Below are 20,086 nucleotides of genomic sequence, written 5' to 3'. Positions count from 1 at the left end.
AAGTGAACATAATTCAGACTGGGAAAAAATATCTAAAAGTTTTTTAACAACTGAACACAGAAATAATTGCTATTTTGACTACAGTAGCATCACTTGAGAACTGGGATAAATTGACACGGAAGGCATAAAAGCTTGAACAAACATACAATTGAAGTGAGATTCTGGCTCAAAAGACCAAAAATCTTGAAAGTAGATCAAACATACAAACAAAAAAACTGGGGGAGCAGATAGGGTTTTATTTTTCTTAACCAATTATCTGAACAACCTATCGAGAGCAGAGACCTTTCCTGACTTGATAGAAATGTTATTGTTGCAATCTAAACTATGCCTAAAGAACATCTGCCTTAGAGATGTTAGAAATGCTTATTCCTTAAAGGCATTGCAAATGTGGAGGAAAATCCAAGTGTTGTGAAACCTATGAAATATGGGAAGCAGTAGTTTTTCTACAGTTTACCTCTAACTTAACTCTTAAGAAAAGTGTTTTAAATAATTAAAAAAAAAAAAAAGCGCAAGTGGTTGAGATACTGCCAAATACAGCATGGAACCTGATCACAAATGTGGGCAGTTGATGGCAACATGAATAGTTAGATAAGTTAAGGTTGAGAGAGTAGAGGCATTGCTTTCCCCATAACTTTCTGATGCTTATGTCAGTTGGATTCAAATAAAAATAACTTAAAGAACCCAAACCAACTTATTTTAGTGAATCATGGTTGGGGTGGACCTAAACAGTCATCAAGTTATACTTCTGCAAGTGCAAGGCTTTGAGCTCCTGGATTAAAGAAGTCCTTTGCCCATTTTGTTGCATTGATAGCCAAGAAAGATTGCACAGGTTCTGATGAGTAAAAGCTAGAAGTAAAATTAGAATTCTGTTGAGACGTTAAATAATAATTCTCTCTTATATTTTTCCCCAACGTTTCAGATGCAGTTAATGAAAGTATTAATAAGTTTTCAGTATCCTGCAGAGCTTTGAAATTAAACTCTTATATTGTTACCGGATTGCATCACTAACCATATGAAACAGAATATCCTTTCTGTCTTTTATTAAGCCCTGGATTTGAAGTTAGAGGTAGAGGGGCTGTCCTTTACAAAAAACCTAAATATTTGTTTATATTCATCTTTGAAGAGAAAGCAATAGCCAAACACGTACAAAGTTTTTCTGCTTTAGATTTTTCATTGTTGATCCTTGTCTCCAAAGCATTATGAAAGAGTTGAAACAGTGTGATTTAAAAAAAAATTAAAAATTACAGTTAACTATTAACTTTGTAGTATAATCAGAGAGACCTCATCTGTTTCACAGCATGTATAACTAAGCTGTAAAAATCTTCTTACCATTGGAGCCAACGAAATACAGATTTTTGGCTGTGAAGAGCCAAAGTACCTTGAAATTCTAGGGACTAAGATAGCTAATTCCAAGTACTTGGTTTGGTTCCCGAATTCAAGAAGTTAATGGTAATGGTAGCAAGATTTTCATAGGTAGAATGGCAATCTTTAAGGCAGTAGGTTTGTCGCATGCTTTTAAAGCTGTATATAATACAAATAATGTGTGGAATTCACGTATTTATTATGTTACATTTTTTTACTGCTTGATATAACTATTTATTTTTGAGAAGATAGGGTTTGTTTTGTTTTGAATTCTCATTTTATCACATTGTTACTGAAATATTCTTGCCATTAATATAATTTATGCAACTAGATCTTACCTTCAGAAGGAGTCCTTGATGTTAAGAAATAGGGCCATTTAGGTAAAAATGTACCAAGCCAAGGGTGAGAATTATAGCAAGGCTTTCCATATCCAGAATTAGAACTTATTCCCATTTCTGCTACTGCATTGTTACTCTTGCATGCACTTGTTTTTGTTCATGTACTTTGTATCTTTTTAACTTTGTGCCCTTTAAGAAGGGATGGTTTGTGTGATCACTGGAAAACAGCAGCTAATTGTGATTAGGGCAAGTCTGGGTAAAGATGATAATTTCAGAGTCAACTAACTTCTAAAAAGCTTGCAGCAGAAATTATTTGCCTGAAAACTTACTGAGAGTAAAACCATTTTTTTGTACTTGCCAAAAATGTGTAGAGAAGAAACTTCTATAAATCTTGTACTTAAACTCCTCTTACAAAATACAATTCTTAACATAGAGCTGAAATTAAGGTTTTCTGCTCATATTTTGGTTGGCTAGTTTTTTGGATGTTTTAAGTGAACTGATGTTACTCTTTGTTGCTGTTCTTAGAAGACTGGATAAAAAGTTGTGATGCTGTGTTAAACTTTTTCTCAGTATTTTTAGAAATACATAAATAATCTAAATTGTATTAATCTTGAAAAGATTAAAAAATTCTGATTTCTTTTCAGCAAAAGCACCTTGAAATTGAAAGAACTACAAAATGGCTTAAGATGCTGAAAAGCTGGGAAAAATACAAGAATAGTGAAAAGGTAAAGTTATGCATGCTTTTTTCATTAGCTATCACTTCTGAATGAATGTATAACCTTAAATTAGATTGTCTCTGTTTATGAAATCTGGAAAAAAAGAAAAAAATCACACTGAAAGAGAAAGGCTTTTTATTCTTCCCAAATGCAATAATACATAATAACCCAATAATAATAGTAATCCAACAAAACTGGTGGTCAAATGCAAGGAATTTCTAAGGGCAGTATTGCGTAGGCTCTCTAACGTTCATAGTAATAATTATGTGCTGTACTGCATTGCGCTTGCACTGTGGGATTGGAACTAGGATCATGCAGCATACTGTGTTCATGTCTGCAAAATAATCTGTGGAGCAGCTGAAGCATCAGACCTGCTCGTCTTGTCTCGTAGAGAGCTAGAAGTTGTATTTGATTTATGCTTTGAGAATGCGAAGGAGGAAAAAAAAGAAAAAATCTTTATAAACTTGAAAAGAGGGGACACCTTTAAGTGGGTATAGCTGAATTCTTCAGGAATCATAAATCCCCTTTCAAGGGTTATGAATTTTAACTTTACTTTTTTTATTCCTTTGCATGCTGGACATTGTACTAATTAATATTAAAATTTAAAGTAACTCTTTGAGGTACTGGTGGCATCTTATTAAGATCTGTGAGAGTTTTTTATTATTAATCTTCATCTCTTCTATGGTTTCACTTTTTTTTTTTTTTTGCAGCCCAGGTTTACTGAAGGGCCTAGGATAGCTTACAGTCATGTATCAGTGAAAAACTCCTTGAATAACTCCCCAGGGAAACTGATTAGTCTCAATGTGGGGCATATAGTTTGATGTTTAAATTAGCACACTTGCCAGCACAGGTATCTTAGGGTATCCCAAGATACATGGTTGCTTTGTTAAAAAGTAAGTTAGAAGGTAAAAAGTATAGGAAGCCATTCAGTGCCCTGTCTTCTTTGGGATAAGTCTGTTTTTTTCTGTGAATAATATGCAACGCAGCATTCATAATCTTAGAGATATGAATTGTTTTGATGGTATGAATGGGATCTAGTTTTGAATAGAATACCTTGGGGAAAAAAAAGCTTGATAGGCTTTTTTATTTTGGAATCAATATGGAAGATTTGAAATATACTGGCAGCTACCTAACAGTGCCTAGCAGTGCTACAACATTTCTTGACTAAAAAAAAAAAAAAAAAAAAAAAAAAAGTAAAATTATTTTCTGTGTGAAGCTGCAGGTGAATTTTAAAATTTTAAGAACGTGAATTGCCCATTAATAATCTTTAAATTGCTTTTGGGATTTTTAGTTACAGAATTATTTTTATCCTACTCAGACAACAAATAATGGTCTGGGGGTACTGACAGAAAATGGCTTATGTTAGGTATGCCATTAAGTGCCAAGTGCTTTTACTTGCTTTAAAAGCTAGGTAGGGATTTTCAAGTGAATAGTTTATTTGCTGGAATTGTAGTCTTGGTCATCTTAAAATTATGGAAAAATTTCAGCTGAGAAGAAACTTGCTGGAGAGGCTATATTCCCAACACTGTGTTCTGGGGAAGTTTTCATAACTGTTCTTGTGGCTGTTTGGTGGATAATGTACAGAATATGAGGTTCCCAAGTTCACATTCCCTCTTTTCCTCAATAAGGCTTAAAACGTGCTTTTTTCTATTGGGAGTTCTGGTGGTATTTTCTGATGCTGCTGATCCACCTGTGTTTTGCTGAGGGCTAGAGGACAACTGTTATGCATCCCAGGTTACTGCCAGGATGACTGCCCTGCAGCGTTAGCTTACTCTCTTACTAGCCTTTCATTTAGTAAATTATTCTGTGCGAAGTGGAAAACTTTTAAAGGGAGAGACTGAAACCAGAATATTTGTTAGCCTGACAAGCAGGGAACTGAGATACTACAAGTAGAGGGAGAAATTTACTCAGCGTGTCCCCTACACATCACGTCTGCTTGCTACCTTTGGTTTTGAGACTGGTAGCTATGTCTTGCACTTTGCTTTCGTTAAAAACACCAAAGCCAGCGGTTGATGTTTTTCAGGGGATAACTAAGAAGCTAGCCAATTCATTTTCTTAAAATATGAAGTGAATGCATGAAAAAGTAGTAATTTGTTTCCCAAGTTTTTCTTATAATCCTACTTTCTATGCTGTCATCTTCTCTGGAAGGAAAAGCTAGAGGTTGTAACAGTTGTGGCTTTTTTCTTTACTGTGGTGATTGGGTGATTTGAAGATTAAGTATGTTCCCAAGTCAAATGGATGATTGAAAAAACAGTGTAACAGCTACTTCATTTGCAAAGAGAATGTTAAATATGACCTTTCAGGTATCACAATAGCTATGCATTGTCTAAGCAGCAGCGGTCTTCCTCTTTAGCCGTTGGTGACGTCAGTCTGTGATACACTGACTTAACGGAATAATCCTCTCTTCACCAAGCACGCAGAAGGTATAGCAGATCAGCTGAGCAGAAAGAGTTTCAGTTCATGTAACAAATTATAGACTGAACTATAAATAGTGGCAGGAATAATTCAATATGTTCATAAAGGGGATGAACTTTGCTTGAGGCTAGGAAAAATTTTCACTGATTGTTGAACTCTGGCGGAGCACACGAGACTTTAAAAACAAGGGTGTTTATTTTCCTTATTCTTTCTCACATCTTATGTGGTAAGTGAACCAGAACATACAGAATAAAGAATCAGCCTCCTCCTCCTCCCAAGCATGCAGTGGAAAGTCAGACATTATTTGTCACTGCTCTTGTCACTGCACCAGGAAAGACTGGTGATGTTCTTAGAGTTGTACAAAACTCACGAATAAAGACAGTTTTTATCTGAAAGTGTGTTGGAAGAATGTACCAGCTTTCCATGTTCGCCTTCTTGAAGCAGGGAAGCAATAGTTGCAAGAACAATTCCTGACTCTTGCTTTCTGTCTTCACTTGATTGGATAAAGTGGTTAACACTAGAGGAACAAATTGCTAAATAAAATGAACAGCCTGTATCTTAAAAGACTCCCTTCACCTGACATTCCTATGGTTTCTGTGCAGTCAGACTGCTCCTGAAATCACGTTATTTAGAAACAGCACTGAAGGGAACATTGCAGCAACACCAACAGTAATAATGCTGTAGGGTTATAGTTTATAATTGTCGTGATGACTTGGTTTTGGAAAATGGCATACTTGAGAAATGCCTGTGCTCTTAAAAAGAGAGCAAGGGAGAGTCAGAGAAGGTGATGGTCCCAGGGATAGAGCAGGTACGTACCAAGTACAGGACTTTAGACAGCATGTTTGTAATGAGCCTTTATGATATACAGCTGAGAGAGTTTTGGCTTGAAGAAATTTGTTCATACTGTACGCATACTGTAAATGAATCATATATTTGATTATGTTATCTGAAACTGTCATATGCTTAATTGCAAAATACAGTTTTCATTTAATACTCTTGCAGAGCTGCCTATAGGCTGCTTCCTTATTTTTTTCCATCATAACTTCACGAGGAGAATTAATGAGAAAACATTAACACGCTGATGTGTGTGTGCGCGTGCGAGATGCTTAAATTTACATCTTCCCCTGATCTCTGTTGCAGAAGAATATCTCAAGAGAGAGATGGGGAGTCTGGGAACTTCACACTGTTTTCCCATTAGAACTTCTGTGCTTAAACCTACTGAAAAAAAAAAGCGGGGGGGGAGGAGGAGGAATGGAGGGCAGCAATGTGTGACCATGAGGAACTGGAAAGAGATGAAGAGTTGTCACGTTGAGACCGGAAATGTGCCGGTCTCTACCATATTTGAGTAATGATATAGAGGTAATGAAGGATGACATAATAAAATGAACCCATGTGCAAGTCCATAACTGTGTATAAAACTCCTTGATTCTTATATGTTTATTTAGGCATCTTTTCAGTGGAGTCATCACGATTCTTACAGACACCACTCTCTGAAGTGTGTAACTGCCCCTGTGTCTTTGCGTAATTGATATTTGTCAGAACAAAGCTTTCATCTCCCCATCAGTCATTTCTTATTCAGGAAGTGTCATAGAGCAGCAAAGTTTGTGTTTCAGTGTGGTCTTTCTCTAGCTTATGCTTTTATTTCCTATTTGTATTCTACTGCTTAATAATCCAGGGTACAATCAACCACCACAGATAGTAAATCCTTCCTGGCTTAGTATGACCATAACTTTCAGGAAGGATTAAATAAAACTGTTTTATGTTATATTCCTATTTGAGTATTTCCACCAAAGTATTTCTATCTTTCACTGTCTACCTTCATCTGTCTGTGATTGAAGTTGCCTAAATTGAGAGGGAAAGGAAGAAGAGAAACAATCAGGGTAGCTGGCAATTTCCAGCTGTTCTGGCATTCACACAGAATATAATAATCAAGTCTCCACTTAGTTTGGAGTCTGAACACAGAGCCTTAATGAAGAACTCTCTTTGCATTCCTGAGATTTTCTTGAATGAGATTGAGCAACTCTTGTATTTGCACTTTTTCTTCCTTTCATGCAACCAACAGAGGCAGCAGCCTTTATAAATATACTTTCTTTTCATTATAAATATACTTTCTTGTGAGACTTCAGATTTTAATTCTTACACTTCTCAACACTGATTCTTTTTGAGGTGGCAGAGTCCCTCTGCTGCTTGTGCAGCTCTTCCTGACATAACTGAGAAAGTTTTATTTTCAAGAGAACCAGGTTTATATCTTGCAGCAGCAAGAATGCCAGTTCCCGCTCTTCAGACTAGTGCTGTGTGATAGTGGCCTTGTTTCTTGACCGGAACCAGTTGGGTTTATGAGCTGGAGAGAATGGGGTAGGGGATGGAAGGGGGAGGTTGTATGTTTTCCAGGTTTTTTGCATGGACGCCACATTGTATGTTTGATGTTATGAACTTCATTATTTGAGGTGATAGCTAGTTTGGAATGTACCAAATTTGAGAGTTTTTTTTTCCTTGCTTTCTAAGCTTTTTAATTCATTCTGTATATTCTCTTGCTTCACAATGCGAAGGTCCAATTTACACATCCAATTTTTTTTTTGGCATGAGAAGCTCCTTTTGAATTCCCAGGTGGTAGGGACTCATCTAGTGTCCGCTTGTCCTATCTACTTCAGGATCAACAATATTAGTAACATTGCAGGGGTTTATGACAGCTATCCTTGGCTAAATATCAGATGAAATGTGATACAGAACTTGGACCTGTATTTTTATTTAAGTTGTGTTTATATATCTACTGAGGATGACTTTCCTTTTTCTATGTCCTATGCTGATGGAAACATCCCAGATTCCATAACACCATGCTTTGAATGATGCATGTTTTCATACAATTATCTGAACTATGAGTTTATATACTTGTATTTTGTTTTGAGCTATTATCTTAAGAAAGCCTTAATTTTAAAGGATTTATTAAAGATTGACTCATTATTTCATCTCCCCAGAAGTAGGAAAAAAAGTAAAGTAACTGCTGAATTTTCTACTTTTTATTTTAGTTACTAATTCAGAGAGAACAGAAGAGAAGATTAGGGTTCTGCAAGTATATAGACTCACCCAGCATTTCTCAAAATATTTTCAACCTTATATTACATAAAGAAATAAAAGACAGCAGAGGGCAGTAGTATGGTACTTAGGGTAAAGATATTCAGTTAGCTAATAATCAGTTTGCTCATTTAAATTTTTCTTTTAACTGTTTAGTGACTGAAAGATTATCAAAAATGAGTTTTGCTGTGAAGTATGTGTGAGTTCCCCTGCCCGCTCCCAACATGCAGTGCAGCCATGTCATTTTCACAAAATTGTGGAATCACATGGGATCACAGGATGCTTGAGGTTGGAAGGGACCTCTGGAGGTCATCTGGTCCAACCCCCCTGCTCAAGCAGGCCACCTACAGCCAGTTGCCCTGGACCATGTCGAGCTTTTGAGTATCTCCAGGGATGGAGACTCTACAACCTCCCTGGGTAACGTGCCAGTGCTCGATCACCGCACAGTGACAAAGTGTTTTCTGATGTTCAGAGGGAACCTCCAGGGTTTCAATTTGTGCCCATTGCCTCTGCTCCTGTCACTGGGCACCACTGAAAAGAGCCTGGTTCTGTCCTCTTTGCAACCTCCCTTCAGGTACCTATATACATGGACAAGATTCCCCTGAGCCCTCTCTTCTCCAGGCTGAACAGTCCTAGTTCTCTCAGACTTCCCTTGCAGCAGAGATGGTCAATTCCCTTCATCTTCGTAGCCCTTTGGACTCTCTCCAATATGTCCATGTCTGTCTTGTACCGAGGAGCCCAGAACTGGACACAGTACTCCAGGTGTGGCCTTACCACTGATGAACAGATGGGAAGGACCACCTCCCTCAACCTGCTGGCAGTACTTTTGTCTAGTGCAGCCCAGGATACCATTAGTCGTCTTTGTTTCAAGGGCACATTGCTGACTCATGTTCAACTTGTCCGCCAGGATCCCCAGGTCCTTTTCTGCCAAGCTGCTTTCCAACTGGGTGGTCCCCAGCATGTACTGGTGTATGTTGTTCCTCCCCAGGTGCAGGACTTTGCACCTCTCCTTGTTGAACTTCATGAGGTTCCTGTCAGCTCATTTCTCCAGCTTGTCAAGGTCCCTCTGGTTGGCAGCATGACCCTCTGGCATATCGGCCACTCCTCTCAGTTTTCCATTGTGTATAAAATTATTCACACTTGTTTCCATGTTATCGTTTGTGTAATGGAGCCTGTGCCATGAAAGGTTCTGTTCTTCGGTTACATTTCTCTCTCATATACAGAGCAGACAGCGAAAGTCTTTAATCTCGTGTTCTGCTGAGTCTGTAGGCAGGATCTTGTAATGACTTGGGATGACTGAGAGCTTTTTTTCTCCGCCTAAATAAAAGAATAGTTGGAACAGTAGAGTCAGCTCGATACAGATCTAAAATGGTTTGCAAGAAGCTCTGAATATTATTTGGGTTTTTTCCATCCAGGTAGTGCAATAATTTTGATTTTAGCTACTGAAAATGTTTGCTTTCCTTCTGGTTTTTTGGCATAACTATAGTGGGCTGATGAAACTGTTGGTCTCTCTGTCCTTTCCACTCTTTTTAAAGTTCTATTTGCCAACTCATTTTTCAAACTTTTCTTTTCAAAGCGTTTTCACAATTTTACTTCAAGGGCTCTTCTACTGTTTGGCTGTTTCAGTCTGGGAAGTGCACAAGATGGGAAGACTGTAAATGCCATAGACTCCTCTGAAACTGGTTGTTCTTCTTCAGTTTTATCTCCCGAAAAATACCAAAACAACCCCACACTTTGGGTGGTTTGAATTTGTTTTAATTCTATTTCAATAAGAAACTATTATTACAAAGGCTTATTTCTGGCCTTTGATGTCCACCTGACCTTCTCCCAAAATATTCATTTAGAACAACAGTAGTCTTGAGAATTTATTCTTCAACCAATTCTCTTCATTAATAATCTTATGGTTGTTGGAGACATTTGAAAACAGGTTACAGTATGATAATTAACTGGCAAAAAAGTTTGTTATCAAGGTACACTGTTGCTGTACCATGGGTCTGAGAAATACAGCTACGTGTCACTGGGGACATACAACACTGCAATTTTTTTTTTCTCTTTTTCTTTCAAGTTCCCAGAAAAGATTTTGCAAATTTGGCTCATTCTGCTTTCCAGTAGACAGGCTAATATCTTCTCAGGATGACTCCACTGCAATTGGTGTTGCTTGGCTTTCAAAAGACTGAATTACCCTCTCTCTCACAGGCACTTACCCTTGTGTCTGGGTTGACACACACTGAAATTCTCTTCGTGAGCTGAAGTCTGGAATTACATCTATAGAAGGGTGCTTTGTAGCACTGTGCCTTGTTCTTTATCCTTACAGAAGAAACTGTACTGACACAACTGTGCTCACACTAGAAGTGTTGCTATTTAAGCAATCTTAATATTATTAAAGCAGCAAAGTTTTCTTTAAGAAGCACAGCATTTGCTATTTGGACAGCCTCCAGGTTTGCTGTTGCATCTTATACAAGTTTAAAATTTTCATTTGAAAAGGGGACAGGGAAAAAAAAAGTCATAACCCTTGTAAGTTTTTTGTTTCTATCAAAAGCCACAAAACACTTGTGTAAGTCATACATGCTAAAATCCAGACATGAATCCTTGCAGGCATTAAAGATATCTTCATAGATCTGATATATCCCAAACAGCAGGAGGTTTGCAAGTTTACTGCAATGAGGGGTTCATTAATCTTCCAAAACTGAAGACAAGAAAGATACGAGAAGGAGAAAAGGATTCTGTCTTTGAGGAGGACGTTTCTTGTAAAAATATTTCTTAGGTTACAAACGTAACTTTTATAAACGTTTTAAGGCAGTGATAGCTTTGTCAATTGAAATTCTAACATTTGTTATAGGTTAATGGAAAGAATACTTAATTGTTTAAAGAGGGGTTGTGTGTGTCTTGTTCTCTTTTAAATCTAATTGTCTTTCTGTGCCATCATTAAAATAATGGTAAAAACAGAGCTTCAGAAAGGTTCATGTTCTTTGTTAGAGTTCTCTGGTTTTCCTTTTCTTAGACACATCTCTAGAAGGATGATAACTTTTTTTGTGTGTGTGTTTTTAGAATTACTGGGACTCAATTGCTCTGAGGCTTTGCTTACCTTGAGTCTCTCCTGGCTGTGAAAAGCCAAGACTTTAGATGACTATCCATCTTTCTCCTAAATACTGCAGCACGAAGAGATGCAAATCAAAAGAGAACAGAAGATGACAGTTGTCAGTGCTCTTGATTTTTTCAAATAAGCCCAGTAAGAACCAAATGACTAAATGAGAGTGCAAAAGCAATGACATGTCAGAGGCAAGACTAGTAGATAGTTTATATAACTACTCTAGTTATGCACAGGTACTGAGTTATCCCCTTCTGACCCGTTTCTAATACAAGCTTTATGTGTCAGAACAGAATGTGTCAGGAATGGGGAATTTAATTTTCTATTTCACAGCTAGGGATTGCATGCATTGTTGGTAGATTGTTCTGTATTCTTAGAAACGGTAGCTAGAATATCTTTTATACCTTGTTTTTGTGCAAATGTTTTAATATGCATTTCGAAAACTGTTTATTAGTTTAGAAATATGGTCTGAAATCTGTTAGCTTTAGAAATGGCATATCCTGGGTTTTTTGGTGATCTCACATGTTTGTTTGGTATGCATACATACATTTCAGCATACTGTTGCAGTTTTACAAGAATTCAAAAATCAGTTATGCTTTTTTTACGGGTAGTATTTAAAGCTTTGTGATATTGCTGATTGCCTTTCACCATTCCCATTTATAGTTTGTAATTATAGTGGCTTGTCCTGAAATATTGTGTTGCTAAGAATCTGATTTTTTTTTTTTTTTCTGGTCTAGATTACCAAATTTGGAGTAGTCTTTCCAGTATTTGTAGAATAAGTGCTGCTCAGCAGAGGTGATACAATTTTGATAGGTCTTCTTACAGGTTAAAGTCTTGGCTCGTAGGCATCACCTGCACAGAATGATATTTTGGCCTGTGTGTCCATCTTGTTCCCTGTGCCTCTGCTGATTCTGTCAACAGAGGTCCCCGATGGCGTCACTGGACACTTCCAGTGCCTCAGAAGGCACTGCAACACTTTGTCCCCAAGTGGTTGTCCCTTTGCTAGGGCAATTGATATAATTGTCTTTTTCTTTTTAGCATGTTGTGTGTCATTGTTCCTTTTGTTCAGAACTTTGTAGATTGTAATGCATTTATAACTTCTTTTCTTTTTACAGTTTCACAGGAGAATTTATAAAGGAATCCCACTGCAGTTCAGAGGGCAAGTCTGGTCTTTGCTACTTGATGTCCCTAAAATGAAAGAAGAAATGAAAGACTTTTATAATGTGAGTTTGTAGAATTTCCATTTAATATTAGAATTAACTTTAAAATTCCAGATACTGAGACAACAGGCTTTGTTAAGCTTTTTTGTTATGCAGTGTTTAAAAAAAAAAAAAAAAAAAAAAAGATTAGAAATTACATTGACGTCTACTGCTTGTTTTCAGCTAGGAAAAAGGCCATGTATTGAAAAGCACGTTTCCAGCTTATATTTTGGTTCTGTAAATCATGTAATTAATTGGATCTTCTTTCCTTTTCTTTTCCCATCCTTAAATCCTTGCAAAAAAGCTTTCTAAAAGCAAAGCAAACCAAAATAAGACAAAACTCCTGTCTCAGTAAGAAGATAGACACCTCTGAAACTACAGCTTCTCTTTGAGAAATGTCTTTTAAGCAAGCACCTTATTAGCTGGGTATCAGTAAGAGGAGTTCCAGTATTCTGGAGGGGTATGGAGGTTGGTGTCTTAATCTTCTAAAAGCCACAACAAGCTGGCTATCTTTCTGCGATCTCATCTCCAAGTGAAGCTTAGATATGCCTTACAAAGCACTGTCTAGTTACATGATTGTATTCTCAGAGGTGCACCTGATGACAGGATGTTAACCCCACAAAATTCTACAGGCATAAATTGACAACTTAAGCTTATCTCCTCCTTCGAATATAAAGAAAATAGCTATGTCTTACTCCGCCCCAGCCCCCCTCCTCGCCCTGAGTAGCAGTTAAAGCAACCTCTGAATTACTGTGGTTACGTTCCTCTAAATTTTTCCCCACAGGAATTTTAATGTTCACTGCCTTTTAAAGAAATTATGTCCAGAGTTTAAAGGAAATGCATTGCCTGCTGGATTTTGGCATTTTCTAATAGCAGTTCTTTGGAGCCGAGACTTTGGGTCTACGTAGACAAGGAATCTATAAGGTCATGAAAAAAGATTGATGTTGGCATTGATATTGTCTAAATTTTGGCCTCTGTGATTTTCCTCTTAAATTATTTATCACTCTTTAGTCTGACAGGCCACACTTTCTGACTATTATATTTTGTTTAACTTTATAAGTAAGACTAGTGGTACATCCAAAAGGAATAAAACAGAGTTCATGCTGAATAATGTAGTTGTGGGAAAGAATACTGAGTAAAACTAGAAGCGTTTAAAAATAGGTGAATTCATCTTCAGAGATGATTAATGCCATCTAGTGCTCAGTGCAAAATAAGAGTGTTTGTAGTTCAGATATAGAAGTAGAAAGAGTTTCTTCCATCATTATCCTAGCTTGTTTATTTGCAATAAGCTCATTTTACTGCTCTCCATTTTCCCCATTTCCTGAAGTGGTATTAACACTCCTCATTACAAGTATCACTTACAAATTGCACACCTTAAAATTGGAAGGAAAATATGCACTTTTACTGTAGGTCAAACAGGTTCTCTCAGTTCTCTGTGCAGGGCAATTACCAGTTCTTAAATCTTCTGTTCTTTCTGTTTCTCAAACTCTAGGTACCCTTTCTTTTCACTCATGCTAGAGGCTCCCATGATGGCAAGGACTCAGGGTGCTGCTTTTCCTATATTCCAACAAATCATAGGCTCTGGCTCCTCATGCCACCTTAAAACTATAAATTTTCTCTTCCCTTCTTTTCTCTCTGTCTGGGGGACAAATCGTTCTTTAAATTATATGAAGCTGAGATTGTGGTTAGTGTTGTGCTTGTTAATGGCTGCTGCCAGTTAGTTCATTGATTTACAAGTAATTCTCGGTATTCCTGAAGCTTCTGGTTGTATTCAACAGACTGAATGGATGTCATTGTTCCCTGTTTGATCCCTTTATTTTTCTTGGTTTTGTCATTAAGCCTTTTTGTTTTCTTGCAGCCAGAATCTGTAGAGTTCTGCCTTTTGATTGTCTGTGGTATTCTTTAATAATGCCTACTCAAATGTAATGTTTTGAAAATACCGTGTTGAATCCAGTTAAAAATGTCTTGCAAACTCAACTTTTAGGGACAAAAGTGGGAAGGAATGAATGAATGTCAAGAGAGAATTATTGTTAAGCGCAAAAAATGAGGTGACAATCTAACCTGTGCAGGCTTCCTACAAGTGTTCAATTGCAAAATTGGATTTAATTATAAAATGTTAAAGCAAGTGCTAAAGTAGAGGTATTCTACAACTAAATTAGATTAGAACAGAAAGACAGAGGAAATGACTAGAGAAATGCCCATTATCTATACGTAGATAATAACTGGCAGCTACGTAGCTATTACTTCTGCTTAGAGAAAAAGGCAGGAAAAATATGAAAACCACACTAAATCATTAAATAAAACGTCCAGTCTGGAACACTTGCATCTTAGGTTCTTGTTCCTGAGTAGTAAAATTCGCTTTTTGTCTTTCTCTGGTAATGTGCCTACCTGAGAAATGGCAATTAGAAATTTGAAATGCTGAAACATAGCCTTGAATATGAGTAGTGAATGGTGTGTCACAAAAATGTGTATTATGGGATTGGTCTTTTTACATCTATATTGTTTGAATGTGTCTGACTCTATAGAATTTATATACATACATGCATATTTTGGAAGTTAAATTGTTACCTTGTGAGTTGCTTTTCTATATTAAGTGTTTTAAATCATGAGATGGCAAATACTTCAATACAGGTGTACAGTCAGGCAAGTTTCTGCTATTTTAGAGTTCACAATTTTAAACTTAATTTCTGTTCTTACTCTTTTCCCAGAAATTGAAGTGTCAAGCACGAGGGTCTTCGCCAGATATTAGGCAAATTGATCTTGATGTAAATCGAACGTATAGAGATCATATCATGTTTCGAGACAGATATGGTGTTAAGTAAGTAAATTAAAAGGTTTGGCTTTGTTTGTCTTTAAAATTAGCTTCTGATCTGCATCAAGCCTCCTCATCCATGCAAGAATATTAAATGTAAGCTCCAAACTTTAAAGGAGGATTGTCTATGTGCAGTGATGTAATTACCGTTACTACCACAAAACCAGATGGTCACTTCCAACCAAGTAGTTTCCCTCACTATGAGGTGGTCAGTAGCATTCCAAAGAAAACCATTTCTAAACTGTTCTCATCTTGTTTCATATTTAATAAAAACATACATGGTTGGACTTGATGATCTTACAGGTCTTTTCCAACCTTAGTGATTCTGTGATTCTGTGAAATACAAAAGCATGGGAATTCCAAGCTAATAAATTAAGTTTTATTACCCAATCATGTTATTTAACTGTGTATTTTCAAAACTAAAATAACTTTTTGCATCTCTAATAACTTCTCAGATTTTAGCCTTCCTTTGGATTTTGCATTCCTCTTCTCCTAGTATCTAATTCAGAACCAAATAAAGCAGTTATTTTAGATGTGAGCATTTAATTATTTACAAATGTAGGCCTTAATGCTTTTGGATTTCTTCAAAATGTTGGGTTTTTTTTTACTGTCATTGTACAAGGAATATTAGGCAGCTGTCACCTTTAAAAATGCTTAATAGTGAAATAAGTGGTGATACAAACATCAGCATTGTTGCTAGCTTGCAGCATCAGCACCCTGCTGAGATGAAGAGGGTATTTTTTTCCCTTCTGTGACTGCATTACTTCAGCTTTTAATCTCCTTTTCTTTCCAAGGCAGATTCTACAGTAGTCTGCTATTTTCAAAAAGCAATACTCAAAGAGCTGTGAATTTTAATGTGATAATAAAACAAACATTTTCTTATATTTTTATTCTAGGTATTTTGTGGACAAATTCTAAATAAGGGGAATTTCTCTGATGGCTGCAACACAGGATTGAGTACAAAGCAGAAATTCCCAAGCTGAGAGCTATTCCATGCGGCCACTGTAGTTTAGATATATTTGTGCAGTGCTATCTGTACTAGAGCTGACGTGCCTTGCCTCTCAGTAGTACTGACACAGTGCCATGCAAAAATGGCTCTGTTGCTTCGGGGCCTCAGTTAGTTTTTATGCACACGTTTTGGGTGTTAGCAGAAGCTTGCTACCCCATCAGTTTGGGGTTAACACAGGCAGAGCCAGCTCCAGTCCCTGTAGCTGTGTTGTAAGCATGCCCTCGGAGTCCACAGGAAAGCCTTTGGCTGCATAAAGCAATTTCACACTTGGAATAGATCTTGGAATTACTGTACATATATTATGCATTTCCAGCGATGCCTTGATGAAAAATTCAGAAATCATTTCACATAGCAATGAAATAAAGTTCCCTGGGTAAATCAATAGCTTGTTTGACTTTTAAGTAGACTGTATGTCTTTGAAGGTTCATTCTTTTACAGTCTTTAGTGGTATCATCTAGTTTAAATAGTACTAAAATTACCATTATTTTATGCATCTTATTGTGAATGAGATTGAGCACTTATGTTCAGTTTCATATGGTCAGCTGAAGATGTAGAACGTTCCTGTGTCCATTTGGGACCTTTTAGTTTGTCCTTGCAAAATAAGACTCCAGCTTAATATCTAGTACTTCAGGTTACACTTTACTTTGGTTACTGAAGAATGGCTAAGCTTCAGTTCTGCAAGAGGGCAAACAAAAATACCATAATCTGGATGTTTCGGCAAAATTCTCCAAGTATGCTTCCTCTTCCCAATAAAAAATAGGTAGCTTTTTGCTTATGCTTTCTTTTTTTAACCTGCTAATATCTATTTCTATATGTTTGATTAGTGACAGGCAGAGGGAATTTCACTGGACAGAAAAAGGGCAATATGCAAAACTCATCAGTTAAATATTAACACTTTTAGTTGTAGATGAAAGTAGGCATTCAGGCTTCCAAATTCTCTCCCCAACAAATCACAGAAAGTAGGTGTGAGTTTAAAAATTCATTATTAGAGTTGTCCACCATTACTTTGATATCCCAACTGGAGAAGAACAAGAGTTTTGTTTTTGTTGTGTGTGGTTGCTTTTGGTTTTGGTGCTTTTTTTTTTTGGTCTTACTTCCTTCACAAGTTAGACTGTTTTTACAGAAAGCAAAGGACCTATATAAAGCTCTTTGTAATTCTAACTCTGAAGTACATGGAGATCAGTACGCTCTGGAGGACTGAGCGTAGGATCGCGAGTCAAGAGTTGATGTTGTTTTTCTTGAGTTTGACAGTAGCAGTCACTAAAGCAGCCTTTAATTTGGGTGCCAAGATTAAGACACCTTTGTGGCTTCTTTGTGTATTTAAACTCTTCTACAACTCTGAAATTAGTAACAGCTGTTAGTATTCTGCAAGCACAGAAATCAGGTCTGGGGTGTTTAAAGTTTGGCACTCAGAATAAATCAGTGTTTGAAATGTAGCCCATCCTATGTTTCACTCACCTATCTGTAAAAATGATGACCTTGGCACCATTGCCTTCTCAAAGTACTATAGGTATTTTTTGAGACCTTTCAACGTGTGAAACATCAGAAAAGTGCTAAGTATAATGTTGGTTTGAAATCAGAGGTGCATATCTTTGTAAAGTGTGGTTTGTCCTGTTCCTCAGTGCTAAACAAGTTAAATTGGGGAAACAGGTTTCCAAAACATAGTTCACTACTTTAATGTTTTTCTGTTTTTACAAAAGACAATATTATAGTATTTTCCTTTTCTACTCTTATTTCTCCAGGCAACAATCTTTATTCCATGTTTTAGCTGCATATTCCATATATAATACGGTAAGTTGTGTACCTTCACACTTAATATGGTTTCTCTGAACGTGCCATAAGATAATAACTTGCAATACTATATCTTCTTTCTCCCTAAAGAACCCCCCAACAAACATTTCGGAGACCTTTAGAAGTACATAGAAATAAATTCTTTGTTTGTTGACATGTTTTAAGCTGAAGTTAAAATGAAACAAAGCATCTTGATTATGAGCATCCTGTTGGACTGACTGAATCCACTGTGCATACAGTTCAACCGAAACTAAGTATTGTGTCTAATAAGAATAATGAATTTGTGCTGTGCTGGAGTTTTATACTACTGATGTATTATATGCCTCCCATTCATTTGAATGATGGGAAGGAAAACACACTGCAGAGAGATGCATGTTGGAGTAAACAGGCATATTTCATAACCTGGAGGGTTCTAACAAATGGAAAATGGTAGTAAAGGTTGCATCTTCTTTACTTAAGCCCTCTGTCTTGGCTGCAGTCCTGGATGAGGATTTGTTATGACTGGGGTTTCCAGACTATATTGTAAGGGTTAGAAACGTATGTATTTTGTAATGCCTTTTGGCTGCATTCATAAACTAGAAGAAACAGAAATGCTATCATGTCCACATTTAACTGTTTTTTATGCATTATCCCCTCATTCGTTGTGCCCATTTTGATCATTTTTATGCATCTTTCATTTTATATCCCTCAGCAGCTCCCTAGAATTCAATGTAAAAATATGTACAGTTAAGAAGAAAGTGAAATTAAGCAGTTACTCTGATTAAATACAACTTCGTTTCATTTTTCAAAGTTCTAGGAAATGCAGCCTTTCTATCCTGTTTCAGTTTCTGTCTCCTCGCAGTTGTTGGCCCATAAAAGGACTTATGTTGCTGGAATTTGTTGTCTTTCACTTGAAAAGTTTAAGACAACATAATATTGTAAGCAGCCTTGACACACTGAGAAGTAAAACTCTGGAAGGACCTTTATATATCTCCTATAGAACATTGGATTAGTATCTTCAACTTGCATGAAAAATATTGTTTAAAATCAACTGTTAAAGAGTAATGATGGGAATACTGCAGTGAGGTTTTTATTTTGCACTTACATTGTTGCATTTTTCCTCTTAATGTATAGCAGTTCTTACGCTTTGGTTTTATCTCTAGAGCAAAGTTCTGCTAAGAACTTGTTGTGTAAGTTTTTTCAGGTTTACATTTAAGTCATTGCCCCTACAAATACTTTATCAGTGGGGTTATCTGAGCAGCTAAATGACAGTGACAGTTGGTTCCTGCCATAGAAGTAAAAATTAATAGCAGAGGAAACACTCAGGTTCAGTTTTGCAACAATAAATTGTGTTTTTTCTTCAGGTTTATTACATCTGCTTGCTATGGGCTGCTAAACTTGAGCATGTTTATAGTTGTAGGTCACTCTTGACAAGTCCTGTGTTTATCAGATGGTTCCCCTGACTGTAAAGCAAAACAAGGCAACAACCCCCTCTCCCCAGAAAAAAACCCCAAATTACAACTAAATGCAAAATACATCCATTCGGAGAATAAGATGATACAGTTACTTGAAATTATTAGTACTGACAAGGATTTTGTGCATCAGCAGAGAGTTCTAATGAACAACCAAGACTTCCTGCTTACTTTCCAGATGGAGGGTTGTGCATCATCCCTTCTATCTAACAATATTTTAAATGTTTAAATATTAAGTGTGTTTGGTGCCATAATTGGGGAACTTAAGCCATCAGGACAGGCATCCTCTTTCCTCCCCTAGCTCAAGTAAAAACTAACAGCTTATGGTTATGAGGCTTTTGTTTTCAGCGTTTTAATATTTTTCACTCTCTGCTTTTCAGGAGGTGGGATACTGCCAGGGAATGAGCCAGATCACAGCTTTACTCCTTATGTACATGAATGAAGAAGATGCCTTCTGGGCCTTGGTGAAACTTCTGTCTGGTCCGAAGCATGCTATGCATGGTATGGACTTTCATGTCACCTACTATATGTTAGGTTTCAACCTGCCCTATTTAAGTTGTAAATTATTTGAAAATGGAACTATGCTGTTCTGTCTGTATAGTCAAAATAAGACATAATGTGAGCTTTATACTGGGGGGGGCTGTTGGATGTTACTGAAGCTCACTTATAATGGTAAGTAATTGGTTTTATATGTGATATCTTTCAAATAGTTCTTAATGAAAATCAGATGTTTTCTTTCCTCTTAGTCTCTCAGGGAATGTAACCAGTTGAAAACTGCTTATGTAGATACCTATATAAGCAATAAAATACTAGTGGAAACCTAATACAGAATG

General features: G+C 36.8%; 1 protein-coding gene across 2 annotated transcripts in view; it reads left to right on the top strand.

The window, feature by feature from the left end:
* Window positions 1-20,086, top strand: part of USP6NL (USP6 N-terminal like) — a 98,427-nt gene that overhangs the window by 56,106 nt on the left and 22,235 nt on the right. For both annotated transcript variants that reach the window (XM_059816468.1, XM_059816469.1), the window contains exons 5-9: window positions 2,345-2,425; window positions 12,107-12,214; window positions 14,899-15,008; window positions 17,754-17,802; window positions 19,634-19,754. In XM_059816468.1, coding sequence (XP_059672451.1) covers window positions 2,345-2,425; window positions 12,107-12,214; window positions 14,899-15,008; window positions 17,754-17,802; window positions 19,634-19,754 — 469 coding nt within the window. The remainder of the gene's footprint in view (window positions 1-2,344; window positions 2,426-12,106; window positions 12,215-14,898; window positions 15,009-17,753; window positions 17,803-19,633; window positions 19,755-20,086) is intronic.

Source organism: Gavia stellata, chromosome 4 (assembly GCF_030936135.1).
Source record: "Gavia stellata isolate bGavSte3 chromosome 4, bGavSte3.hap2, whole genome shotgun sequence".
NCBI classification, from domain to species: domain Eukaryota; kingdom Metazoa; phylum Chordata; class Aves; order Gaviiformes; family Gaviidae; genus Gavia; species Gavia stellata.
The sequence above is the reverse complement of the archived record's forward strand: the minus strand, read 5'-3'. Positions and strand labels throughout refer to the sequence as shown.